Here is a 27,993-nt window from a genome sequence, read left to right as displayed (position 1 = left end):
GCATAGTCAACTAATGAACGATGCACAAGATACAGCTTTGCAGGAGAAACAGCAGATATGGCAGAGGCTAATGAAAATAGCAATGTCCTGAGTGTGAGTGCACCTCTATACATTCTGCCTCCCCATCAAAGAATTGTCTCTGCTGTAATTTACCTTTTCTTTTTCCACGAAGGCAGCAGCAAACTTTTGTTTCACATTTAACTGAGGTTTTATTGAGAAAATGCAGACTCCTGAAGTGCAGGGTTTACATGCATGCATGGGGTATTAATTTCACAGGTAGAAAGAAACCATGTGAGGGGCTGCCATTTCATTAGCAACACAGCCGTTCAGTGAGGGCATACATGAGCCCAGCCCCTCGCCATGGGCCCAGCCTGACCTAGCACATCAAACCTGCACCAAGCCTTCATCTGGCATAAAATGGCAAGGCTTTTAATGCCTTTCAGCTGACTACACTTACAGCTGGCCTTCTGCATGACAGCAGTCCACTCTTGTTGGCTAAAATGTTTCTCCAATCAGCATGTGTTGAGAGGCCATCCTGAAGACTGATAACTTTGCAGCCATCTCTTTGCTTTCTTCCTTGAAGACTTACCTGTGTTGCTCTATATTACATTGCAGAGGTACTTCAGAGTCTCAGTCCTAAGCCAGCACACACTGTGTGAAGGACTGCATACAGGCTATCTCCAAAGAAACACTACTTCCAAACAGTCTGCAATGTGCCAGAACACAGGTTTTGTTACAAATTCAAACGTGACGGTCTTGTGCTGCTGCTAATAAACTAAACCACTGGGTCAAAGCTCTCATTCACTATACTCTTATTTATCACGAAGAAACACAAAATTAGATATACATTCTTCCTAATTTAATGCTTCCATTGCAAGTCTGCCATGTGTACTGAAACTGCAAACACAGGTTTGATGGACAAACATCTCCTATCCCATGCAGCAACAGCACTTTGCAGGATGAGCTCCAGCAGAAAAAAAAAAAACAATTCTATGCTATCCACTGCAAACAAGATCTACCTGAGTTATAGAATTTTTCCCTTTTCTTGCCAATGTGTCCAGTCCTTTTAGCGAAGAAAATAAACCCTTCTTATTTCGGACCCTTTGTGACAGAGATAGGGTACGTTTCCTGAGAGCAGCTTCATCCCTGGAGCAGATCTATTTAAACACAGAGACAAGCCTTCCTGTATCACTTTCATAACAGCAAAATATTGACAGTTATTTCAGTGTGAGACATCAAATAAGAGTTACTTTAGTTCATCTCAAAGTAACATGCCAAAGTGCAAGGACAATGTTTTAAACATACAGCAGGGATGCTTGTTTTGGTACTCTAATGGTGTGATAGTGTAATTTTTTTGTCATGAAGCATAATTACGAGGTCATAAGAAGGGAGGAACTGAGAAAATATTGCACTCTACAACAAAAGAAGTTAATGAAAAGGCTCTGAAGAAGAATGAGAACCTATCATTCAGATATGAAATTACTAGAGGAAGAAAGACTCAAAATTGCTAGAGATAAACGTGTTACGGTATGAAGTTATTAACAAGCAATGACACAAACCACACAGATAAAACCAGTGGCAGGTAGAAAAACATTCCAAGATAGTAGCAGTCCTGACTTCTCATGCAGCAAATGTGGTCCATTCCTCTCTGCCAAGGTCAGCCTCACAGCCCTGCCAAGGCTGAAGAGCTGAGGTGAACCTGCTGCTGCTGTACTTGCCTTGAAGCCAAAAGGGTGACAACTTACAGCAGTTGAGGATCTCCCTCATTCTTTGCAAACACAGCCCACAGTTCTTCAAAAGTGATTTATAATTTTGGATTGTCTCTAGTTTTAGTCTATTCTAAAAATATGTCCTCTTCAGGAGGGTATCAAACCGTTTTTTGAAAAATAGAGCCACCTGGGACCTCCAAAAAAGATCAGCTCAGCCCAGAGGAACCTGAACTTTTGGAAACTTTGGTGTTAGCCACTCTAGGTGGCTCAGCTCCTATAGACTGTAAACTCTTCACTCAATGCAGATGAAATCACAGTGACACAATTTTAACACGACAACTCATTTACATCTGCAGAATATTTTGGTTTGGGTTTTTTTTAGGTATAGTTCAGAAGTACCCAAATTTGGAGTCCTCAGGGGCCAAAAAAAATCATAGCCATATACTCGTGGTTTCAAAGTCTGTCTCTAGAAGACAATTTATTTGCAGTCAAAGGCAAAGGGTGAGAAGGGAACATGACTGTCTAAGCAATGTCTGTGGCTGCAATCATATATTATTCCAGGACAATTCCACATCTAAGTACAATACTAACAAAGGCTTTGTGCAACGCACCCATGAAAAGAGCATAGAGACTTACCAGTGCATGGAAGGATGAGACAGAGAAAATGCCAAGTCGCCCCAGTGCCAATTTTGAAGGACGACTGGCAGCAGCCAAAAGGCTCTTTGGGTTTGGGAGCTCCCCACCTTGCAAACTGGCTAGGTAGCATCGCATTCGGAAAAGGTCCATGTTAAATTTTTCCAGGTTCTGTTCCCATTGCTGGATCTGTTTAGGTATAAAAAGGGACAATTAAAAGGGGAAAAATGTCTTTGTGGGCTGCACTGAAAATTCAAGCTCTTCCCCAAACCCATAGTAAATTACTTTCATCTGGCAGTGTATGGATTAGATTAGTTATTCCCGGCCAAAACACATTCAGTCATATTGTGTTACATCAACCCAAAAGATGGCTTGAAATAAAACAAAGCTGGTGGTCTTAAATGCATACTGACAAGATGAACATACCATGAACTTCGGGTAGTTTGATAGCCACAAAAGCAGTTACATAAAAACACAACCCTGTGGTTCACAAAGGCTTTTTTGTTGTTGTTTTTCCACTTCTCTTTCTCTCTCTCCTTTTTGGAGATTAGTTTTGTTTCCTTCACTTTTACAAGCTTAGATTGTATAGCTGGCTGGCTGAAAGCAAAGCAGCATAGCTACACCAATGCACTGGGCAAAGCAAAGCAACACTGGTAGGTCCCGCTCATAACTTACTACCATCCTACAACCTCTCTGTCTGTGAACAGGAAACAATACTGGCAACACAAGCATGTGTAGTTCTTTGTCTGACTAATAGGTTAAAACATGCTTATGTCTGGGCAAACTGCAAAAATACATCCAACATGAACCACTGGACCAAAAGCAAGAACGCACATACGCTCTTCATGCAACTTTTAAATATGTCTAATACAGGTACAGATGTAACAGACAGCATAATCCAGTTTCAATGTAAAAATAGGAAAAGAGAAGACACTCAGATATTTACCAGAAAAATAAAGTTCTGAATCAAGGCATAGATGACAGATCTTAAGTATCTGTGTACATACACACTCATCTATACAAACACATATTCTTATGCGCTGCATGAAAGTCAAATTTTGCTTTTCATTTCCCCAACTTGCAGATTGGTAGCTGCAGCTAAAATCTGCCCCATGGTGTACAATAACCATTAATACTGATAAATAGTTCAAATAAAAAGGCAGCTGCGTTTCATAGAGTAGGTACATTCACACAAGGAAGGGCAGAAAAGGCACATCCATTAGGTTAATGTACACCAAGTCCATTTACTGAAGGTAGTTAAAATCCTCTGACAATCCTGATCTTTCAATGTCAGCTTCAATCACTGCATGTTGTTTGCTCAACCAGTGGTTTAGGGCTGTGGAGAAAGTTCATCACGTTTTCTCTAAGGTGCACTGACTTCATACCTTTCCCTGGCACACCCTGCCTGACCCTGTGCACACAGGACATTATCACCCTACTTTGAGATTAGCCAAGGTTGGGCAACCACCTTTGTGACTTAGAAAACAAGCTGACACACATAATAAAAATCTCAGGTGAACTATGACCTGCAGGCTCATCTAGAAGCAAAATGAGTTCAGTTTCCTTATAATGCTGCCAAATATCCCAAGAGTTAAACAAGTATCTTGCTTCTTTCAACTATGAAGAAGCAAGCAATAGAAGGGCAAAAAAGACCTTATTAGCAAACCAGTGCTAAGACTTGTACTACAACTGATAAAGACCTTACCTAGTCTGGCTTTCTTACACATGCGCTCACAAACTGTGGCATCAGTTATGGCTATACTTTTGGAAGCAAGAGGTAATCTTATTTGGCAGGTAGGGTGAAGAAAGGGAAGACAAGATACTATTTTGTACATTTGCAAATGCAAAATTATGATTTACAGTACAATAATTAAAAAAAAAGAAAAGTCTTTCAGGGAATCAGGATTAAAACCAAAAGATAGAATTTACAAAATACTATCATGACAGCAATTCCCAAAAGTCCAGAGAAAAAGAACAGACATAAACACATTATGAAGATGCCACATCTAATCTCTCACCACAGACATTCAAAGCACACATCCTTTGAAAAGATAATAATTTTTTCTTGGGTTTATTTGATCACTGCCTTTTAGTTTGCTTCCTTTGTGCTCTCAGACAGTCCTCACAGAGTACAAGTTTCTGCTTGCCACTACGTTATGGATGGTACAACTCCAGTAGGAGGTTTTGTGACGAGCTCTTTCTCTGTGTCAACAGTCAACTAGAACGAAAACATGGCTGTCAGCTTTCCACAAAGCCAAAAGCTACAAGCTCAGGTGAAGTCTTTCCCTTTGGGATGACATCTCCATGGGTACAGAGCCAAGCCAACTTTTAATAGCCCAGGAACAGAGCAAGGCTTGTTCTGGACGCTGCTGGAGTGAAGCATCCTGTCCCTGTTGAGCACAAGCTGAACACAGGCATCCTTCTGTTTCTATGGCCTTCTTCAAAATCCCCGTTAAACATTGTACTGAGTTGTATTTTAAAATAAAGATAATCTAAAGAAGAGGGAGTGGGGTATAACACAAGGACACTCTGAAGAAATAATCAAATTACCATGTTTATCAGTCACACAGGATGCTAGCTAATCAGCTCCAAAAACATCGGTAATCATGATGTTACATTTAATGGCATTAGCAAAAGCTGTAGGCAGGGAATTTCTGGGATTGTCTTGTAGTCTTATCAAAACCAGGGATGTCTGGAACCAATTGGAGACCACGAAGCAATACCAGCTGCTATTTGTCTAAGCCTTTTAAACTATGATAATTCTTCCTAAAGATTTATATTCTTGAAGAGTAAATGAGGGAAGCACACAAATAAAAAAGCAACAACTTCAAAGCGCAGTATGACCTGGTTCATGAAGTTAATTTACAGCCTGCAGACTAGCCGCTGCAATCCTTATTCTGCTATTGTGTGAGGCAGATATCCACACCACGTGGGAGGACTGCCCAAAAGACACTCAAGGACTTAACTTCATCATGCACAGACAAAACGGCCCTTTTGAAATCTGCTCGAAAGCAAACAGGAAGAAGTGGAGGCACCAGGCAGCCGTGAGAGCAAGAATGGGTGACAAAGGCTAATAGCAGCACGAAGCAAGTCTGCAAAGAGATAAGAGATACTGCCCAATGTGAGGCATGCCACAACGACTAAACACACATGAAATGCTCCCTGCATGACCTGCTCGGCTGTTGCCCGCACTGTAAGCTACAGCACCCAGGGTATCCAAAACCATCCTCTCTCAGTCACTGTTTCAAAACCTCCATGTGAATTTCTAGTAAAAGCATTAAAAGATTTTCCTAGAGGAAATGGAGGATGTCATTCTCAGTACAGGCAAATGTTAGGCAAGAATTTCTGGGTTTAGTGGCAGCATGGGAAAGCCTGGGAGAAAGGCAACAGGGGCCACCCAAATAAATGTATTCAGCCTAATAGGAGCTCTGTAAGGTAGAGAGGAAAAGGAGGCTGTGGAAGAGAGCTAGAAAAGAGTAAAATGTGCGAAACCTTAAGAATTAAGGCCATTAGTTATTTAGTCTGGCCCCCCAGGAGAACTCATGCAAGGAAGCCGTGTGCAGGAGCAAGACAGTAATTACACGGGGAGTGCTAAGTGAGGGGACAAGCTTTAGCATCAGAAACTTAGTTTCAGGAATGAGTTTTTAAGAGTTACAAAGGAACATTGGCATGATACTTTCAGCAGTACTTTAGCAGCAATGATCATTTTCAGAACATAAATAGCTGATTGCCCTCCAGGTTAGTGAAAAATCTATTCGGACACTAAGAAACAATTGTAAATTAATTACATTTCAAATCTCACAAACAGATGAGATAAAGGAAGATGCTTGAAAGCAGGTGTCTGTTAATTCAACAACCCTGTTAGGTTTTCTATAGGTTAAACTCTGAAGTGGGAGCTTGGGAAAGGCAAAGGAGTAAACACATTCAGACCAGACAATACAGATCTGCAGTTTCCAGCAGGCAACATGGACATCCATAGCTCTTACATGTTATACAGTTCTCTCTGTAGGTGACATTTCTAATGGCATGTCCACTTGATCATGTTAGGGTTTGCAGACCCAACAGTTCCAGGGAAGGCAGCGCCAACAGTGTGACTCTGGGATGGCCCCAGGCTCCTCGCCCATCTTACACTACAGTGCAAATAGCATCTTTTGAGGGGCTGGGGAAGGACTGTCTCACTTTCAAATACCTGTTCTGTACAAAGTAAGAGCAGTTCAGAGTAATAAAAGCCAAACCAGTATGTGAACTATGAAAAGCAGTGCCGGAAATGACACCGTATCAACTCGAAGTAGCAATACTTCAAGAACCTGGAGGAAGGATGCAAGAAACTTCCTGGACAGCTCACCTAATAACAAAATACCAGTTTTCCACTCGCACTTACTTAAGGCTGCAGAAAAGAAAATGCATAGGGAGGAGGGCCTTCTCTTGGTGCTTAAGCCTTCAAAACTGACTGGATTTAGTAACACTTCTTAAACCATACAGAAACATGAGCTCCTGTCTGACACAATTCACTATCCATAGCAGAAAAAAATTCAGAATTTTCCCCTACACAACATCTTCTTCCCAGATGGAAAGTGTCTCTGCAAGCTCTATGGATTTAAAAGAAACTTCTGCTGCTGTTTTATATGAACAGCTTTTCAACCACATTACAAACAACACCAAACTGCATTCCAGTCCTGGTTCTCAGACACAATTCATATTGTCCCCATCTGGATAAATGAGTCACTTGGTTTCTGGGGACAAGAAAAAGATTTTTATTGTCATTACTTCCTAAAGCACACTCAAAGAAGCAAAAACATCACTCTCCCAGAAATTCCATTACTTTAAAGGACATGACAGAGATACCGTCATAACTTTTAGCTCAAAGAAATAAAAAGGGAACATAATAGAGCTCAGTAACAATGATGTGCAATTAGCAATACCCTCTATTCCTCATTCTTCCTAATAACTCAAAAAATTATTAAGAAAACTTCCTGAAATAACAATTTTTTTTTTCACAATAAATGCCATTCTTCTGCTTGTTTTGGGAGAACAGCATCTTCATTATTTCTAACCAAAACAGGGGAAATCTTATTCCCAATACCACGGACAGAACAAAACTGCACCCACATGTACCCAATTTACATTCTTGTCAATAATCTGATCAAAATTGGCAGTACCACATGTATGTCTATAGCTACAGATGTAATTAAGAAAGCAAATGAATCTTACTATTCAACTGCCCCCACTAAAAACCAGAAGACCAGCCCTTTCTACACACGTTTTCCCCACCAGCTTCATTGTATGAGATCATGATGTGCAACTCCACATTCAGCAATAGTTTATTAATTTTTCATTATTTTATACTAAATCCTTGCAATACAAAGACTGAAATTCATCCACCTGCAAAACAGTAATTAGAATGGTCAGGAGAATGAGGATGATCTTCCCTAACTTTATGGCTGCCCACTCATTTCATTTCTTAGGGACAGTCCACTACTACTGAATTGCAGGATTTTACAAATGATGTAGGGAGGGACCATCCTACACTGAAGAGTGGTACCCCAAAAGAGTGCTGAACTCTCAGAAAGTGGAGCTCTGCTGTAGCCAGTTCAAAGACCACCCAACCTGAAGATTTTTTCTAACAAGTTTACATAATTCATTATTTTTATTTATTTTTAGTTTAGGATGGTATGGAAGAAAGAAAAGCTACTGTGCATTGTGGTTCAAGTTGAATTTGTATAAGGCAAAGCTGGCAAGTCTTAGCAAAGTTCCCTGAAAAGTTTCTCTTTGAGTGTTGTTATTGTGAGTCTTCATCAGATGCTTTACAGAAAATTAGGACGTGTAATTTGGGATTTAGGAAGCCTGAAGAATAACGTTCCCAAAACTGTAACAAACATTTTCCTATAAATGTGAGAGAAAAGAGAGAGTCAGGTACATTTTAAACAAAAACAAAAGGAGGATAATGAAGTTATGCTCTGCGTAAAAAGCCAAAGACCACTACAGTGAAGGGAAGAAAGGTACTAACAGATTTAATGACTACCCAGAATAAACAGATCACCACCTTACCAACCTCCCCCTTTTTTTTTTTTTTGTTACAGTAACTTTTAGTTGGAAGACACTGAAAATTTCCATTAAAAATATCTCCAAGAATGTGCTTGTTCTTCTCATTAATGCCTTATCACTTCAGTGCCTGCAAGTAAATATCTATGTTCATAACCCATCTCATAAGTTGAGTATTATGCACATAGAAAATATGAATCACATCCGAAACCTCTGAATAGCTTGGAAAATATGATTATACCAACATATTGAAATTTGAAAAGAAAATCCCATAATGCTTTCAAGCAACTATTGTTTGTTTTATTGTTCTAAAGTGAGACAACAGAATAGATTTATGTACCAAGTAAATAAAGAAGTACACCCAGAGTTGTGGTGCCCTCACTGTGAGGTAGATTTTCCATCCCATTAAAACTAGTTCTACAGGCACAGACAGGTCCACTTCTGACTTAATGTGCAATATTTTGTTAAAAGAGCTCCAAATAAATGCTAATAATCCATTCCACTAACTTCAGTAGCAGTTAGACAGGGCTCCATACTCAAAGAAAACACAGTGATTTCTCTAGCAGGTTAAACAGTGAGGAAAAAGTACTTTAACAAAAATAAAAATAAAAAGATAGGCTTTGAAATTCATCTTGGTGCCAAGGGATTTTCAAACTTTCATCCTAATTCTCTTCAGTTTAGGGGAGAAGTTACACCCTGGGGAAATACCATCACTCACAACATATTTATTACATATAGTAATATAAATGCATGTGGTTGTAAGTAGTATGTGCCAATTCGGGATTTTCAGCCATGCTGCCAGTGGCCTACTGGCACTGCCTGCTCTATGTACAACGCTCTTGCAGATGCTTCACTCATCCCTTCTAAACTGCCAAAAAAACACCAATAGCTGTGTGAAGGGCTGCCATTTTCTCTTAAACAGTTACTAAGTCTATTATTATTATCGGACCAGTAAATCCAGATAGACAAGACTCCCTGATCTAGGCTACAAGGCTGAAGACATTTTTTAAGCAGTTCAATACAATCATTACTTTAGAAAACCCAAATTTTCCTTGTCATTTTTTTGGTTGCATTTCTGTTTAGCACTAGTTTTATCAATTAATCGCCTGCAAATGCACGAAATTTAAAAGATAGTATCGGATGAGCTTATCCAGCCCATCTGCTGCACACCAAAAAGAAACACGTATATACATTAAAATAGGTATAGCAATTTTAGAAGGCCATGTTTCCATACTGCTACTGCCTTTTGGGTGATGTTAACTGTGAAACAAGAGAAGGCTTTGCTTGCTTGTAAAGCCCTGTGAATTACTAGGTCTTCAGCAGAGAAGTATGGGTTTTAAATCAATACAGATGTGAAAGAAAATAGAAAGTTGAGGCTGGGTGGTTGCTTTTCTGAGGAAGAGGAAGGAAAAGGAGAAAGGATCTAGAAATCACAGTTTCCAAGATAATTCCCCAGTGGAAATTAATTAAGATTATGCCTCATCTTTCTACATAAAAAACCCACCATGCTCCTTCTGAAGTCAATCACTCTATTTCCATTGATTTCCCAAAATGTATCGCCAGTGAAGTTTTCCAGTGAAAGCTTATAAACTACAGTGTTGGCAATACAATATACTTCAGCATGGTGGAATGATAACTGCCACATGATTGAAAACACCACCAAATTTACACAAAACCAAATCCAGAATTCATATTCCTCTTGTTACTCAAAGTGGGAAAAAGACAACTAAACAACCACAGTTACTAAATAACTGAGCTACATACATGCAAACATTTCCCTCAGGAATAATGTTTTTTTCAAAACTGTTAGCTTACTAAGTATATTAAGAATTCTTGGTTACTAATTACATCAAGATTTTTTTTTTTCCCTCTGCAAAAGCCAATCTCTGACATGTCAAATCAGAAGATTAGGAAACCCAGTTATCTACTGACTTTTCTCTGAGGTGACTTTGCCAATAGACCTTCAGCAATAGTAAGGTAAGATTTTATAAAGATCAAAAGGTATCAAGACTGGAGGAAAGGCTCATTATAAATTTATTGTTTGCTAACTAGTGGATATTTGCACATGATCCATCTCACACTCTGTCCCTCTGGTTTGCCCTCATTCAATATTCTTTCATAGGTAGAAGACTAACAGGAGTAAATCTGCAGCCACAGTGATGGATTTCAGCTCTAGGAAAACACAGCCAACTTCTTCCAGGTACTGAGCTGGAAAACAATGGCAGTTGTTCAAGGACAGAACATCTAATTAGCAGATATTAAAAAGCATCGTTAATACTCTTCACCTCACTCTAAATAAACTGCTAGCATCAGCCAGAAACCAAAGCAAGAAATAATGGTAAATACACTCCTGCAAAATATTATTGCCAGTACCTGATTCTCTATGGCCTTCCTGTTTTTTGGATCACTAACAATTGAGAGCTGCAATTCTGCCATTTTTTTCATCTTGCCATCCATATCAATCTTCTGGAAGAGACTCTTGGTTTGATTTTTCAGCAGCCTAATGGTGTCTTCTTTACCAAGCTTCTTCGCAAAGAGGGAAGCACAGGCTGAATGTATGGCAGTAACCCAGTTTTCTAGATCCGTCTGGCTTGTTGCCTGTGAAACAAATCAACAGCACAACATTATGACCAGACAAGAGGAAAAAAAAAAAGTAATAAAAATCAGCAGCTCTAGCATATGAAGTGCTTGACAGGTTCTCTATGATCTTAGGAGTTTATCTTAAAACAAATGAAGTAAGGTTTTATCTTTAAAACTGTACAAATAAAGAAAGCGTGAACTTTTCCTCCGCTCCATCATAACTTGCTTCCAACCTTCAGATTCTGCTTCTCAGACCTGCAAGGTCTGAGATCTCCAGGAGCACAACAGAGCCTCACAAGCTGTGGGAAAGACGTGACTCTAATTAATTAAGGTAAACCCCACCAGATTTCTAAAATAAACCTCCTCTTCTGCAGGTAATACTGCAACAGAGAAGATTTTCAGGTAAGGCCTGAGGAAAAGTGTTTGCTTTCTTAAAAAATCTTAAGTTAGTGGAGAGAGGACAGTCAGGTAAAGATAATACATCTGCACAAGCTGTCTCTGGAGTTATTTACAAGCATGCCTATGAGACAATACATTTCTATGCAGGCAGTTCTACATAATAGTGTTCTTTATTAACATTTCCAGTGGTGCAGATAAGCAGCCAAGATCTTTAGATTATTTTTAGCCTTCGCTTTTGAACATCTTGCTCAAGCAAACTCTCTTCAAGGCCAGCAGATTCAGGGTTGAGCACACCATTTTGTAAGGGTAGAATGCTAACAAATGCAAAAGAAATTGATAATAAAGCTGATTTTCTAGAAGCTTGTAACAACCAGATACCAAAAGGGTTTTGCAGATTTGTGATCTTAGTTCTTTTTATATCTGAACCATAATTGAGCCAACTGGTGAGGTATCATATGCCTGAAGTCATGTCATACACATAAATCAATATTATAATAGAGTGTAATAGAGCCATTATGCTATTATTTTTAAGTTAAAGGCACAAACATGATGTCTGTGTGTGTGCATGTGTATACACAATCATATACATACATGTGCATACTCATAAATACATTCTAAAATGGAAACAACTACAAAGTTACATATGCATACTGTTACCTGAAATAGGTAGACATCTCCAAAAGAATTGCTGAGACAGAACACGTTTTCTTTCTTGGGATGTTCTGGAACAGACTGAACTATACTGTCTTCTGCAAACAGGGCGTATCGAGGCAAACTGCTCTGCTCCATCGAGTTCCTTCCATAGGTCTCATAAAACAACAGAGTGCAACCTTTGCAGTTCAGAGGGACAAAAAAACATAAGGAGAAAGTAAGTTCTGGATCTCCCATTTGAGTTCTCTTACATTAATGCTTTTGTGAAGTAAGACACCCTTCAGCAACTGAGAACATCAGTTCTGATCAGTCCCTTTTCTGAAAAAAGAATTAAAAATGAAGATCATCTAAACTGGAAAATAGGCAAAGAGAATGATGAATTTGCACAACAAAAATAAAATTAAAAAAAACAAAACAACCCAGGATACCTCAGTAGGGAAGTGTCCATGGTCAGATTGGATGGGGCTTGAGTAACCTGATCTAATGAAAGATGTTGCTACCCATGATAGGGAGTTGGGCTAGTTATCTTTAAAGGTACCTTCCAAATCAAACCGTTCTGTGATTTTATTAATAAACTCAGCCTATTAAAATATTAAAGACAGTAGAAAAGATTAATGCCTGCTTAGTTAAATCGGCTTTTGTGTTTCTTTATTAAATTAAAACAACTTTCTCAAAGAGCCAGCTAAGAAATCTTTGTATTTGTTGAAAAGATTTGCAGAAACTCTTATCTTTATACAACATGCATAGTGAATAAACTTCTCAAATTTAACTGGATTTCCTTGCATCTACCCACAAACTGGAGACTAAGACAATTCTGATTAAAACAATTTAAAGGGGCTAAGTTTGAGCATGTTCAGTCTTGTAGGTAGTGTAATATCTAGGTATAAAACTTGCATTCAGAAAGCACACATCATGCTTGATGATGACAATCCTGAGTGTAACAACAGGAATTACTTCTGGAAAACAGCAGAGAGACTTGATCCCAGTCCCTGACAATATGACTACATTGCCATGTTGCCTTTAGCTGGCTCAAGAAGGCCCCACCCCCTCCATCCCCAATAGCCTTTCATTCCTGCCCCACGTTACAATCCACTATCCCCTGAGATGCACTAATTTGCCTGTTCCAGGGATCACAGACTGAACTGCATTACTAAAATAATCTAGTTCTAACCTAGATTTCTCAAGAATTTCTAAGGCTAGCTGTACATCCAGATAAAACAAGTAAATAACCCCTGGTAAATGGCAGCTTAATAATGGAGGGGTTGGTGCTTTTCTTTTTTAATTTGGAAGATAAATTAATATTATACTGTGGCTGAAGGTTTAACTTGTAAGAACTAAGACCAGATACTGTAAATACATTTTGAAAACTGAGGATAATCTAACGCTCAAATTCATTCAGGAATTAATTTAAAGACCTATGGCTACATTACATAGCAAGTCAGACTAAATGATCACAGTGGTCCCTCAGGGCCTGGTAATCCACGAATATGTTACTTCTGTAAGACCTATATATATTCAGTAGAGGACTTAAAATACAGCCAACACAAGGCTTGAGTTTGCTAGAGCTACAGCACTGTCATCTCTCTAGACTGCTTTTTGTTGTTTTTTCCTTAAAATCAAAGAGGCACCACAACACAAGGTAGCACCAAAAGCGAGATTTTGGGTTGACATGCTGATTTTCAGTCTGTTGGTGTTTCTCTGTGTGACACAATGTGTGTACACATGCACATGCCCCTACTAGTGTGTATCAAGGGGATATAGCGAAACTGGTGAAACAGAAATGTTTCCTCTGTGAATGCTTGCAAAAGAGTTATGTAAAAAGAGAGTTCAACCTTTATTTTAGCAATTCTCTAACATTTACACTTAACGCTGCACGAAAAATCCCAAACATGTCATCCAAAATCATATAAATTTAGTGGAACTTCCTCAAGGGTGAGAGATGACAGAACCAAAATCAAGGGGTTTTTTTGATTCTTCTGTCTGATAAAGAGGAAAGTTGGGCCTACGAGAATTTATGGGACACAGTTGCTGTAAAAAGTTACGAGGTGGAATACACTCGCCCTTATACAGCCCAGATCTCAAGTGTACAAAAAGTGAGGTCCATCATAGAACAAGCATCAGAAATGGCCAGGAGAACTCTCCAGAGAGCCAGAAGGTCTCTGCTGCTATATGTTTGACAGAGATGGATCCCACCTCTCCCCAGTGGAAGTACTTTATAACTGCTCCTCTACCACATTCAGGCAATCACATAGTCTGGTGCTAATGAACAGTTACAAGAAAAAGGGAAGTATGTATCAGAGATTACTGATCAAATCATCTGATGATTGAACAGTTTTCAAAGGAAGAAATCCAACAAATAGAAATGCTTCTATACTACTTAAGTGCACCTTTTCCTATTACTGTCCAGAGCTTCTGGCAGTATATCTAGGATAACAGCAAATCCTATAGAGTTGGTCCCATCCTTTCCCCTTAGCAGCCCTCATCTTTATGACACAGAAACACTTGGAGATCTCTACAGCTGGAAAAGAAGGATATGGTTTATTATATTCTGTGTATCAGGCATGGCACTTCTGTCATCATTTTAACATAACAGGGCAAACTACACCAACAAAACCAAGTCCCCTCTTGTGCTCAGCAGCAGCAGCAGGGCTGTACAACCACTTCAACTTCTGCATTTTAGGAAAGCAAATTAAGTTATATTTTAAACTCCCACATACTCCCAATGTGTTACCAAAAAGATGACTAAAGATATGTCACTTTTATCCTGACAGTTTAGATGTACATTAATAAAGAATTCTGAAGTGCATGCATGTGTGTTCAGGTGTATGGCACCCCAGGTATATCTTCAGGTCAAGCCAAGCGATCCCGGGAAGCAGATAGTTTCATAAACTCTGACAGACCCACTGGGACTGATTAGCGTCCAAGTATTTTAATCAGAACTTGAACTGAAGGGGGAAGGCAATGGGAATGCAATTTCCCTTGTTAAAATAAACTAATTAGACAGGACAGATGGAAAAGAGAGTTCCTCTTGTTAGAGGGTTACTATTCCAGCTCAGGTCTTGGTGGCCCTGAAAGTAGAGCAAGGGGCCTCAGGACATGTATACTTTGAAGTTTGGCAGGTAACCAGATGTTCATAAGCCTTCTGCATATTTATAATTAAACACATCTCAATGGAGTGCAAAGAAACATGCTGATCTCCATTTGCATATGTGGCTATTTTAAGCCATATTTTTAAATACCTTGGCTATTTAAACTTCAAGAACAAATTAAATACAGATTTATTCAAAACTCTCTATAAGGAGAACCAAAGCAAGCGCCTTGATCTTGATATAGCATATTATGAAAACAGAACTACGCCTTGATATCCAGACAGGCAAGTTTATTTTGGCATCAGAAGCCTCCACAGGACAATAAAGGTACAAGATCAAGGAAATGAGGAATGTATATTTAAAACAGCTAACAAAGCGGAAGAGATTCTGCACCATGAATGCAGCCATATCGTGCACCCATAGTAAAAAGCATTGTATCTAATACTTCTTACAATGTTAGAAGTTAATAAAGTTTATTACAAAGAATTTTATTATTCCTTTTTATAGCTGGGAAAATTCAAGAAGCAAGAAGGGATGCGAGTTATTCAAGGTCACCAATAAACCAATTTTATAGCAAAGAACTGAACACGAAGCACCTAAATTCCTTTCCTGAGCTTCATTATCTCAGAAATGCACGAACTACTAGTATACAATGTACTTCAGTTTAGAGTGTTGATAGGTTTAGAAATAACCTGAATTTTAGAAGAGGCAAATCAAACTCATGTTCATACTCCTGAACACAAACACATACAATAAGAGGGTAGAACTCAGATATTGTTTTTCCCTTTTGTATACACTGCTTGCAAGCATGACTCATGCTATCTGATGATCAGGATAAGTGATTTAAACTGTTAAGACTGCCTACATTTTGATCCCTTGATAACAGGTCTCTGAATTATTAGGCAGAACTGCTACATTCCTGCATGTGTGCTTCTTTTAAATCAGCACTATTGAGGACAACATGCCCAGCACTTGCTGTTTGCTGTTCGTTTTCCTTCAGCTCTACACCCATGCAGAATTTTGAAAAGGGCAACCGGTGGGAAAGCTGTTATTTTCTCTCTTCCAGTCCCATATATGCTAGGAAATTATTAAGTTTGATCATTTCCTTACTCATTAACTTAGCATTATATTTACTGAAAGGCAAATCCTTTGGATGCAATTAAAAAAAAAAAATTAAAAAAAAAAGCCTATGAACTCACACATTAAATTCCTCTTCCTCCCCACAATAGATGTTATTTTTCCTCTCACACTGCCTGACATCCATTCATTTCTTCCAGCACACCTACCTGCTCAGTTACTCTGAGCCATCCACGTGCACTGTGAGAGCAGCAATCGCATCACAGCCCCATTCAAGCAGATTCCCCTCCCATAGGGCTGTTTCACAGCAGGAGCAGGCAGGGAAAATGGGAAGGTGGGCATGCCAGAAGCCAGAAGAGATTGGTACTGCGGGGAGTGGGCAAAATGAAAGGCCATCCAGGTAAAGGAAGGAAACTGGCAAGCCCTGGGAGTGGTCCATGGCAGCTAAGCCTCAGGCACCGCAGGGCTTCCCCTGCTCCTGAGTCAGCCTCCTCTGCCCTGAGTTGCACACTTTTCAGTGTAAACGCTCTAGCACAGGGAGTTCACATCTTTACTATGCTGCCATATTAAGCACTGGACATAAACTGAACATTTTCACGTTAACTTACCCCAGTTTTAAGTAAACGTCATAGCAGAGCTCAGGGAATTGCCTGTGACAGGGAAGTGGGCACCCAGGACTGGTCCTGATCCTTAAATTTTGGCTCCCCCCGAGACAGTGGTGTGGCTTCCGTATTTTTCTCAGGTTTGGTTCAATTTGGTCTCGGACCTCTAAACATCCAAAAGAATCTTCTAAACCCCCAATTCTGCTTGAGTACAGAAACTGGGAAGTCAGACAAAACAACACTCTTGCTATGGTATGAACCGCAAGGCTGCACGTACAATTCCAAAGACATGAGTGCCACCTTGATTAAGCAGGCTGCTTAGTCACATGCTCCACTTTAAGCGTGTGCATAGACCACGTGAAGTTAGGCATGAATTTCTGATCCCACTCAACCTGCTAACAGAAACCAGCATGCATGAAAAGTTGCTGAGACACAATGGAAACAACTGCCACCATCAAGCCAAAGGAGAGAAACTATGGTTTACCTTTGAGTGCGACCCAGTACTGCTTCCACTTCCGCCGTGTGACCAGCTCCAGCTTCTTCTCCTTCTGCAGGGTCACCAGGGGCTTGAAGAACAGCCACCCTGCCTTGCGCACCACTCCTTGCTCTTTCTCATACAACAAATCCAGCTGCTCCAAGGAGCTGAGGGACTCGCCACTGGAGTCCTCCGTTTCTGACGAAGTCTCAGTGTTCTCCAGGTTTGTCCTGCTCATCTCCAGCTCCCGCATGAAGTTTTCATAAATGTTCTGCCTCAGGGCATCACTGCTGACCGCGTTGGTGGACTCACTTCTCTGGGACAGGACATGGCTGGAGCCGGGTGACCACAGCAAAGCAGAGAGCTGTGACGGTGCCAGCGTGTCTGTAGTGAAGTTGTCCATTCTGCTGTCAAAGTATTCACTCCCATCTTTACACTTGGGCTCCTGCGGGAAAAAAAAGGAATAATTTGTCAGTGCTCAGCCACCAGAGCTATGACAAAAAGACACCTCATCTGCTATTTAAATTTGTTTCATGTTTAGCCACAGCCAGTTCCTTCATCAAGGGCCACATCTTTTCATCATTACATCATAGGCTTTGCCTCAGAAGTCATTGACAATGCCAGTGCCACCACTCATGGTTTTCTCAAAAGGACCCTATTAAACCTTAACCACTAAGTCTGCGAGCTTTGGTAAGTCAGACACCTGCGAGTAATATCCAAATTCACTACTAACTACTGGGGCTTCCTCTGGCTGAAACATGAGGGACTGCAGGAGACAATCACATCATCCAACTGAAACCCAAGCACTGCAACTTACATGCCTGTTTGAGTACAAGCAGGAACAGTGTCACAACAAGTGTCTTTATTATTGCAGAGGTTTCAATACTTCAGTGACACCCCATTTGTGCAAGGCACCTATATCTAGCTTTAGCAGAGCGAGGCTGATTTTACCTTCACTTTCTATTTGCAATATAAACTTTGCTTAGCCAACACAAAAAAGGTCAAAAGTTGAGACTATTTTAAGCTGTTAGTATTGACCAATTGACAAAAATCTAACTTAAGATGTGATTAAAAAAAAAAAAAAAAAAAATAAAAGTGGATAAAAAAAAAAAAAAAAAAAAAAAAAGACATGCTTGCTGACTGGCACAAATCTGGTCTCCAGACTGCAAAGGTACGTATTTTCTTCTTGGAAACCCCCCGGAAGGTTGACTATCTCATCAAGCACTACCAGGCCTTTCTCCTAATTGCATTGTGCAGCTTCATCCCCTGTATCGACACAGCTGGCCCATGTTATTTGAAATACTCAGACCTGATGGTATGGATGCTAACCTAGGCCCATTTCTTGCAACTGCTTGTTAACATGGGACCTTGTTGGCAGATTAGGCCTTTTCTTTCCTAAGCCTTTCCAGTAATGTGCTGAATGCTCCCCAACTCTCCCAGGGTCCAGTAATGAACAGGGATTTTCATCCTTGGTTACACCCCTTGGTCTAGCTTCACTGTTGAGAATCACATCATCCATCATACAAAGCCATTCATTGTCTTCCCAACTGAAGCATTGCTGACAGTTTTTAAAAGCAACCAAGATTTAAGAATACAAATAACTTGATGCCTTTTGCAGTAAAAGCGTGAGGGAAGAGACTGCTATGAACAATTCAGAAAGCAAAGCTATTAGCCTCAGCAATAATAAAGCTATTATACTTCAAAGTTTAGACCGCCTCTCTAAAAAACATTTATTTGCTCACAGACTTCTCTACATGAATAAAGCAAACAAACCTTGGTCTCCTGTGAGCTGCTCTCACCAGCAGCTTTGAAAGCAACTACTTTTTTGTTCCTTTGCTTCCTACCCAGTGCTCTTCAAGACTTCAGCGGAAAAGCTGTGCTGAGTTTTGATAGCATCAGGACCTCCAGAATGCAGCCAAGAGCAACAGTGGGATCACACACCCTCTCAAGTGTCACCAGACAAGCCACTTCTCAAGCAGCAGGACACTGCTGGTCATGGCCTCACAAAAGCCAACTTGAACCGAAACTCACATTCTCTTACAGTACACTGAAGTTGAAGTCCGGCTTTTCAGATCACTGTCTCTGGTGACAACAATTCAATCCTTGTGGTAATGCAGCACCTTCCTCATATCTTACTGCAGACTGTTAATCAGAGTTCTCTGCAAGTAACTCCCTAAGCATCGGCAGTTTTGCTTTTTATATGGTAAAGGGAGAGAAATAGGGGGAAGGGAATAATCACACGTGCAATGTGTTTATGCCCACAAAGCGACTGTACAACATGGCTCATACAACTGCACCAGCCATCTGCAGTTCAGTGGGAAACTGGAAGCTTTCTCCACCCTCTTTTTAATTACTGTCACTGTATACGTGTGCCAAAATCCTGTATTTTAATTGTTTGATTATTCTCCAGGAACTGCCAGTGTCCTCTAGAAGACTAACATATAGTTTATTAAAAATATGAGTTTCTTTCAGTCCCAAAGCACTAGTAAGAAAAACAACATGAGATGGTGTCTGCTGTGAAGGGCCACTACTTAAGCAACAAGCATTAACGAAAAGGGTGGGATACAACCTGTCCATAAACAACCACTAACCACATCCTATGTTTTCTCCAAGCACACAGAAAGGGTAGAAATGAGGAAGTACCAGCGCAGAGTAAACACAGGAACCAAAATGAATATACACACTTCACCATGACAACACCACTTGTATTTTATTTTTTCTAAAGAACAGAATTGGCAGAGTCACACAGTCTCTGCTGGTCCTCAGGGAGGGTGTCACTGTAGCAGTATCTGGTCACCACTGAAAAGGTCTGACCCAAATTGCTGCTGGTGGTGGTTTCCCTGCTGGGCAGCTCTCTACTTGTTTACTCTCTGTTGCATCTAGCAGTGATAGAAAACTACTACTGCTTCTGCTTGACTGCATTCAAGCAGTCCTCTTAACGTCTGAGATATACCCTGGAATAGTTGTAGATAATGCAAGAGTGGCTAACTAAGATACCAATTAGACAAAGTGATGCATTTAATAATTAGCTCTAAAGAACAGTACAGGAAACAATGCAGCCTGCTAAATTCATTAGGGCCCAAGCTCAAACTAGAATCTAATACTAATTTTAAAGCCAAATAAAGAGGTTGTCTCAAAGTACTTTTATTTTAAATCCTCTTTACACCACACTTTGGGGGTCTGGCTTATAAAGTCAGGAAATTTCTGAAATTAATCTCATAAGGAGTCTATTTACTATTTAATCTATCTGCAGCAGCGGTCTCTGGTGGCTGGATTTTCATTATACATAGCAATTTCTCCATGTTTTACAGCTGCACACTGACTTTATACCACCGCCTTTAGCAGTGGCTAAACGTGCAACAAGCTTGCCTAAATTCTGTCCACAGGTTGCACATGCAGCATATATACCTTGCTGCTCACACAGAAGGTATCCTGATACAGCATCTACCCAACGCCATTTCAGCAACAATTAAACTAAGTGAGGACATTCCGTGCAGTAGAGTACCAGGGAACATATTAGGACACCCTCATGCAATGAAACCTAGCTCATGGCACAGAATGGCTGCAAGTCTGACATGAGATCATTATTAGAAAGGCAAACTCAATTCCAGGATATATCAGATCAAGTCAGACATAAGGAAACATCCAAGTCACTAGACAGGGTACAGCCGTGGGCTCCTCTGGAATATCCCGTATCCAAATCTGTTTGTGGATGATTTAAAACAGGTGCAGAGGAAGGGTGCCAGAATGAAAAAGGAAACAGACTTCCTATCTTCAGACAGGAGACCAAAAAGAGTCTGTATAACCCCTCAACTGTGGCCCGAGAAAATATACCATTTCTCCCCTTAAATAAATCATAACAGATTAAATAATAGGGAAGAATAACTAATGTAGTAGACAATGCTGGCATTGGAACAAACTGGCCAGGACTACATTTACTCTACAAATTAGCAAGCATCAGAGTAAAAGGGTTTGGAAACAGACTTCAAGATGGGGAAAAGTGCACCTGATTTTAAATTGCAATTTGTTCACAAAGGGGATTAAACTCCACTGCCTTTCTAGCAGCAGGGCACCGGCCTCAATATCCCAAGACTGTGCCTTCTGGTCCTGTGCCCCGTCAAGCAGGAGGCTTGGCTGACTTGTTTCCACCGGGTCAGCTGGAGGGACCTATCCACCCAGTCAGCACCAGTGCATAGGCTGAGTTATGAGAAAATATTCCAGCTTTCACCTACATTCAGCCCAAGTGACTCACAATCAGTTATTAGTAATGTACTGAGGAAGGGACACATTGTTCAGAGCAAAGCACGGGGGCTACAATCGCTGTGATGAACAGTCCTACAAACAGGGATTTAACTATCTGACACATCATAACCACACATGGTACTTCTACATTTTTAAGCCAAAGAAACCAGTGAGAGTATAATCATTACCAACCCACAACACAGCAGCCCCCAGAAGAGATCGCAGGTTACTCAAAGTGTGCAAGGCAGAAAGGAACTGACCAAGCCTCACAAGGAAGGCAAAATCATAAAGCATTCAACACCCTTCTTATCCTTTCTGTCGCTGGATATTTGTCTGATAAAAATCAGTGACTATTTCCTATGCCTTTTTCTAAGAAAACACCATTTTTGGAGCTAGAGCTTATTTCCTTCTACCAGAGTCAGATTCAAGCTTGATGCAATCTCGACAGCCAAATTTCTTTGCTGCGCCTGCAGTCAGTTCACTGCACAGTGAATTCAAAACAGCTATGAATTGTGCACCACAAATACCATTCTGAAAATGTCATAACTAAGTAATACATAGCAAGGTTCTGGGATGCAGAGATCATATGTAAAGCCTGGCTGTAAAATCCAGAACAGCAACAGATGTTGAAACCAGTGAAGAATCTTGGCACAAGGTGCTGAGGCTCTTCACTGATTCCAGTTTTTCTGCCTTGCCTTCTCTTTCACAGCCAAGCAAAAAGGTGAAGAGACAGCATCTGATAAAGTGCATGAGCACCAACTCACAAAAGAAGTGATCCAAATAAATAGCTTTCATTTTCATTTTCCCAGTTCCGTAGATTGTACCTAGGATTTATGCTGTCAAACCTTATGCCGACCTCATTTCTGAGCCTAAAGGTCCTGTCGGTGGTTTACACTGCCATGACAGGTGCCTGCTAAGCACAATACCTGTTTGAATTTCCAACACAGGAGACAGCATTTGCTTTATATGCTGCATAAAGCATGTGTTATGCTCTACTGCACAGCTGCTGCCTAAGTTACAGAAGAAGGTGCTCCCTTCACTCTGCTCACTTCTGAAGAAGTCAGCACTCCGATGTCTCTGAAAAGGACCAGATCCTTCATTTAGGGAAGTACAGTGACTGTTCCTGTATAAAAAACACTAGGGAAGAAATAAACAATACAATAATAATAAAAGATCCAAACCAAAACTGAAAGCAGTCTGTGCCCCCCATTTCAGCTTGTGAATTCAGGCAGAAGTCCAGGCACAGTCTGGCATTTAAACAGCCAATTCTAGGGCATACAGCTAGAGATAAGAATTTCATTCCTAACCACAGGCATCCTAAATTCCTGTTAATAGGATTAGCCTTAAATTCTTCTAAGGAAACATCCTTTCCCTCCCTCTTGCCCTCCTCCCATTTCCTTCTTCACACCACCATCTCCCAGCAAGCCAGATGGCAACTCAAGCTTTCCCATCTGGTGAACTAAGCTGACACACAGGAAGGAGGAGGGCACATCATGTAATGCCTTAGTGGAGGTGGAAGCAGAACAAGCAGCCCTGGTCCGTACTCTATAGTTGCTTGCCTTGCTAGAGATGGACCAGCAATGAAACCAAAGTGAATGGTAAAGCCAATAATACAAATAGAGAATACCTTCAAAGATATTTATAACATCCTCCTTCTACTGCTCTTTCCATACTCTTCAGAAATGTATGCTGATTTATAGTACAGGTGAAAAAAGAGAAGGCTTAAAAAGTCCAAGTCACTTTTTAAGTAATGCAATGATTTCAAAAGCTAATTCACTGAGAGATTAGGCTGCAGAGACTGGAGTTAACTAAGAAACTGACAAAATAGAAAGGGAAAATTTGCACATAAAAACGTTTATCTTTTTTTTGCTATTGTAATTTCAGACAGCTCCAGCGATGTAATGCTTCTCAGAATTCCACAAATTACTAAATCAGATTAGCAAGTAATTATCCTGTGAGAAATACAAACATGACTGCACATGTAGCAATCGCTACATTTATAAGAGGAATCTACAAACCAACTTTCAGGCACTTAAGCTGGGATTTTTACGTACCTGCAGCTTCCTTTTCTTCCTCGAGAGGCTTCCTGTCCAGTCACTGATGCGTCGCATTCGGTTTTTTAATGTATCCTTCTTGGATGCATCCTCACTGAGGGGCTTGGACTTTCTGCATGGGAGTGTATAGGAGGAGTAATGTGCAGGACTTCCCTGCTCTACCCTGGAGGGAACATCAATATCTGAGGCAAATGAGACACGGTTGCATAGGCTTCCATGAGTGTCAATGTACTCGTCAGACAGCCTGATCCCAGGTAGAGGAGTGCTTTCCAAATTTGTATCCTTATAGAGATCTCGAAGTGAGGAAAGAGATGAACTTTGGTTGAAGGACTTCTTGTTGTCGCCTGCTGGGAAACTGGCATGAATGCTTGTATCTGGAGTGCTCCTGGTCAAGTACGGACCATCCAGTTCATTGATATCCCCAGCATTTCCCCAGAGAGAGTCATACCATGAAGACTCAGAACTGAGGGAGCTTCCTTTACTAGATCGAAGCCTTGAATCAGTAGGTGACAGACGATGGCTTGAAGAACAGTCTGCACTGGAGTTCCTCCTGACGTCGAGCAGGTTATTTGGCTTAGATTCCAAGGCAGGTGAATACCTCAGCAACTGGACTGGACCACTGGACTCCTCAGTCGGTACCTTGCTGTTGCTGGTATTGTGGAACTCAACCCTCAAACAACCATCCAGCTTCCCCAATGTTTTAATGAGAACTTTTGGACTTCTCCTGTCCTCTGATGGGGAGGTTGATGCAAGACTCTCATTCTTTCCGTAGCAATTTAAAATGTGCCCATTGCATTCTCGAGAGGCAGTGTGATTACTTCCAGCTTGAAGGCCGATATAGTGGAAACCATTCTCTGGCAAAAACACCGTGTTATTTCCTTGGCAGTAGTCCCCTGAGGTATTTGTCCTGTGTTTGGCATGGGCATTGCTTTTAGAGACCTTCACCACAGTGTCACTGAGTCTAGATGAATATGGCTGACTACTCTTGAAGTGTGAAAGGCAGCTTCTGGCAAGGGACCTTGATTTGTAGTTTGAGCCACTATTGGTATGCCCCCATCCATGCATAGAGCAAGACTTTTCATCTTTAGCATGAATGCTGCGAATTTTCAGAGAACAAGGCTTCTGCTTGGCACTGGCTGTAGCAGCAGCATGATTTTTTGATCCCTGTAGACTGTATTGGCTTTCTGAATTCCCCATTTTCCACTAAATTAAGAAAAGTTTCGTTAGAAACAATGGCTAGTAGACAGCGAAAAGTAACAGACCGTTTTTACCCTCTACACAGGAAAATGCCTTTTTAAAAATAATATGAAACAATTGTTTCAAAAAAAAGCCATTAAATAGCCATTTACAACATTAAATTCATAATTGAACTTCTTTTAGGGGCAGGCTAGGAAAGCCTATTCTCTGTGTGGTTCATTACCTCTCTGTTATAAAGCTGGAATCTAACTCCATTGAAATCATGTCAACACCTTTCTCCACCCACACCCTTGGCAACGTCCTTTTCTTATAACTTACAAAATCTCTGGCTCCCCAGAACAATGGCATAATGAAAGGGAGACAGCAAGATAATCACAACTTAGATGTAAAGTGAACTGTACTTTCAAAGAAATCCCTTCTGTCAGGAGACCAGCCCAAGTTTCAGTTTGGCTGGTTTCTTTGCAATCAAGTGTTGCCTCAGTGAACTGTTCAGCAAACCCCAACTTTGTGCTTAAATGGAGTCAATCCAGGATAAAGGAAAAAGAAAACCCAAATGAAAAAATAACCTAGTTACTGAAGAGCCTCATCTTCCATTACAGCACAAATCAGCATTATGTTCGTTCAGCATGGCACAGTTTGGTAGTTCAGTTAGTAAAATGCTCTTCAGCTTTTTACTGAATTCACACTGAATAGCACACACTGGAGCAGTCAAATTGCCCCAGTGAGATAACCGAAGATTTTGGACCTACATAAAGTGTACCCCAGAGCAAAAAAGATCGATCTGTTCTTTTTGTTATTTGGAGTGAATCTCCATTGTTTTGTAATTTACAGAAACAACATAAGTGCTTTTCCATTGGCACTACACTTCTTTGCACGTTGGATCTCAGACTATCACTCTTAGGAGAATATACTGCAGCCTCATTAAAATTTTGTCAAAATAAGCCATTGCAAAAGCACAATCTTATCTTCTAGAGTCTGTATATATTTTAACATACCTACATCTACCACTTAGCACTTTTAGATGAAAAGCGCAGCATAGAACGAAGAGCAAACCTGTAGAATCACACTTAAACACAGGCACAGTTAGCAGTTAACATGGTCTGCATTGTCTTTGTGGCCAGCCATTACTCTTGCCAAAACCAGGATGGAGTTGCATGCAGCCTTCCTAGAAAACACCAAAAAGACAAAGAAGGTCTTTCAGTCAAATAGAACTTACACTTTACTCCAGCTATAAGCAAAATGAATTAAAAAAAAAAAAAAAACACCACCCCACAGATTGAAGTTACAAACAGAAAAGAGAGGTCTGGTCCAGGGATTCCTGGACATACATTTTTATAAACATAACTTTAACAGCTGACATGGAATTAATAAAATTAAGTCACTGTTTGGGTGTTTTATTTTCTAATTCTGTCCTTGTCCCCTCTGAATAAAAAGTTAAGGCAAACTTTGAGCCCCCTCCAGTTTTCTTTTTGGAAGACCAACTACAGATGGCAGGACTGTGCAGTGATCCATTACAATGTGGACTAAACTGGCCAGAGCAATGTCCCACAGCATCTGTTTATCATTCCCCAAGCCTGGATTCAAACTATGACCCCTGCCATGAAAGGCCACTGTGTAATTCACTCCATCAACCACCCAGCAACCTCCCTCTTCAGGTTTGTTCTGGTTTTTAGGTTAATCTGCCAGTAAAACAAGAAAAAGGCAGCACCAAGAACTGCACACAAACAAAGGTAACAAGACCCAAGTTCTCTTGACCATCTGAACATACCGTCTCTTCACTTGGCACGCAAAGGCCACAACTCAAATCAAAAGGACAGAAGCCGAATCTCACAGAACACACCAGCAGTTTAGTGATTGAAAGTCAGTAGGAAAGCCAATGTACAAGACCCCAGGCTCAGTTTCAGAATACACATTTTAGCTAGAAACCAGTCTTAATACACTACCTCAAAAAAATACTCTTCTCTGCGTAAATTCAGTGGCTACTGTTCATAATTTTCAATTGAATAACTACTTGATTTGAACATGTAGAGTTTTGCTTTTTTGACTTGTTTTGTGATTATTTACTGTATAAGAACCTTGAAGATATTTAAAGGAATTCACTGGCAACCTAGGTATTTCGCTAACCTTACCAAAAACAAAGGTAAAGGTTGCAAATAGAACTATAAACAGTCTCAAAAAGCCTAGAGAAAGGTTAGCAGAAAAAGTCCAAAGAACATGCTACAGACCTCTAATCACAAAATCACAAAGATATTTGATAAAACAGACAAGCCACAGAAATACAACCTTGTTAAAAAAAAAGATAAATAAAAATAAAAATATCTTTTTAACTTTCTTATTCTCTAACAGTTTGGAACATTCCTGTTTAGGATACCCTTGCCTCTCAGATTTGATTTGCCTAAGCTGTTAAGTGCACCCATTTATGTAAACAGTTTTTAAAATGTCATATGCAACATGGATTAAACAAAAGATTCAAGGTAAACAAAAGACAACACACAAACTTCCTACACTCCAAGCTGCTGAACAAATTGTGAACCCCCAGCAAAACTGCCTTCCCCGATCCAGGAGGCGCACACCACAAACAAGCAATGAGTTTACATTCAGAATTCTTCATCTGTGAGCAGAAAGTACATTCAACAAGGGGGCTTTGAAGGGCTTATATCTATTCATAAGGGAACACTGAACAGGCAAAAAGACCATCTGGTCTCCATAGCGATTGTGCAATGGTTAGGTAATCCTTTTAACAGAGTAGGTAGCGAGCAAGCTGCTGTCATGAACCTCAGAAGATAGACATTCAATTCGTCAAGGCTCAAGCTGCTGCTACCAGGGTCCATTGTACGTGTCTGATCCAATACACAGGTCACATAATGAGTGAATGAATAAATTTATCTCAGGGTACAATGTCTACAAAACAGTGTCTCAGTCTGTGAAGGAATCAGTCAGCAGTACAACAGAACAGTCAATAAATCCCATAGAAATAGCCCCAAGGGGCTTTTCTCTGCATTTTGGCTGTCCAGAAAGCTAAGGTAGGCTAAACATTCGCACACGCTGCAATAACCAATCGGGGCATCTGCGAGGCTGCACAAAGACCACTGCCCTGAAAATCAGCTGTGGTGACTTTCTCTTGCCTCACGCTCGTGTGGAGCGATTTTCTTTCTGCTGATTACAAAGAGGATGGGGTGGGGGTGAATAGCAGAGTGAATCAGCTGGTGCCCAAAGGCAGAGGGACACTGGGGCAGGCAGGCA

The 27,993-nt window shown here is 40.4% G+C and overlaps 1 protein-coding gene across 1 annotated transcript in view; it reads right to left on the bottom strand.

Moving 5' to 3' along the window:
- LOC104413214 (T-lymphoma invasion and metastasis-inducing protein 2-like) overlaps window positions 1-25,915 on the bottom strand; it is a gene marked incomplete at its 3' end in the record, with an annotated part of 39,022 nt that extends 13,107 nt beyond the window's left edge. Inside the window, exons 1-7 of the mRNA XM_010024142.1 lie at window positions 25,804-25,915; window positions 23,554-24,756; window positions 17,267-17,702; window positions 12,021-12,193; window positions 10,758-10,982; window positions 2,346-2,531; window positions 1,020-1,157 (exon numbers count right to left, since the gene is read on the bottom strand). Coding sequence (XP_010022444.1) covers window positions 1,020-1,157; window positions 2,346-2,531; window positions 10,758-10,982; window positions 12,021-12,193; window positions 17,267-17,702; window positions 23,554-24,750 — 2,355 coding nt within the window. The remainder of the gene's footprint in view (window positions 1-1,019; window positions 1,158-2,345; window positions 2,532-10,757; window positions 10,983-12,020; window positions 12,194-17,266; window positions 17,703-23,553; window positions 24,757-25,803) is intronic.
- Window positions 25,916-27,993: the final 2,078 nt, after the last annotated feature.

Source organism: Nestor notabilis, unplaced genomic scaffold (assembly GCF_000696875.1).
Source record: "Nestor notabilis isolate BGI_N333 unplaced genomic scaffold, ASM69687v1 scaffold20151, whole genome shotgun sequence".
NCBI lineage: Eukaryota > Metazoa > Chordata > Aves > Psittaciformes > Psittacidae > Nestor > Nestor notabilis.
The sequence above is the reverse complement of the archived record's forward strand: the minus strand, read 5'-3'. Positions and strand labels throughout refer to the sequence as shown.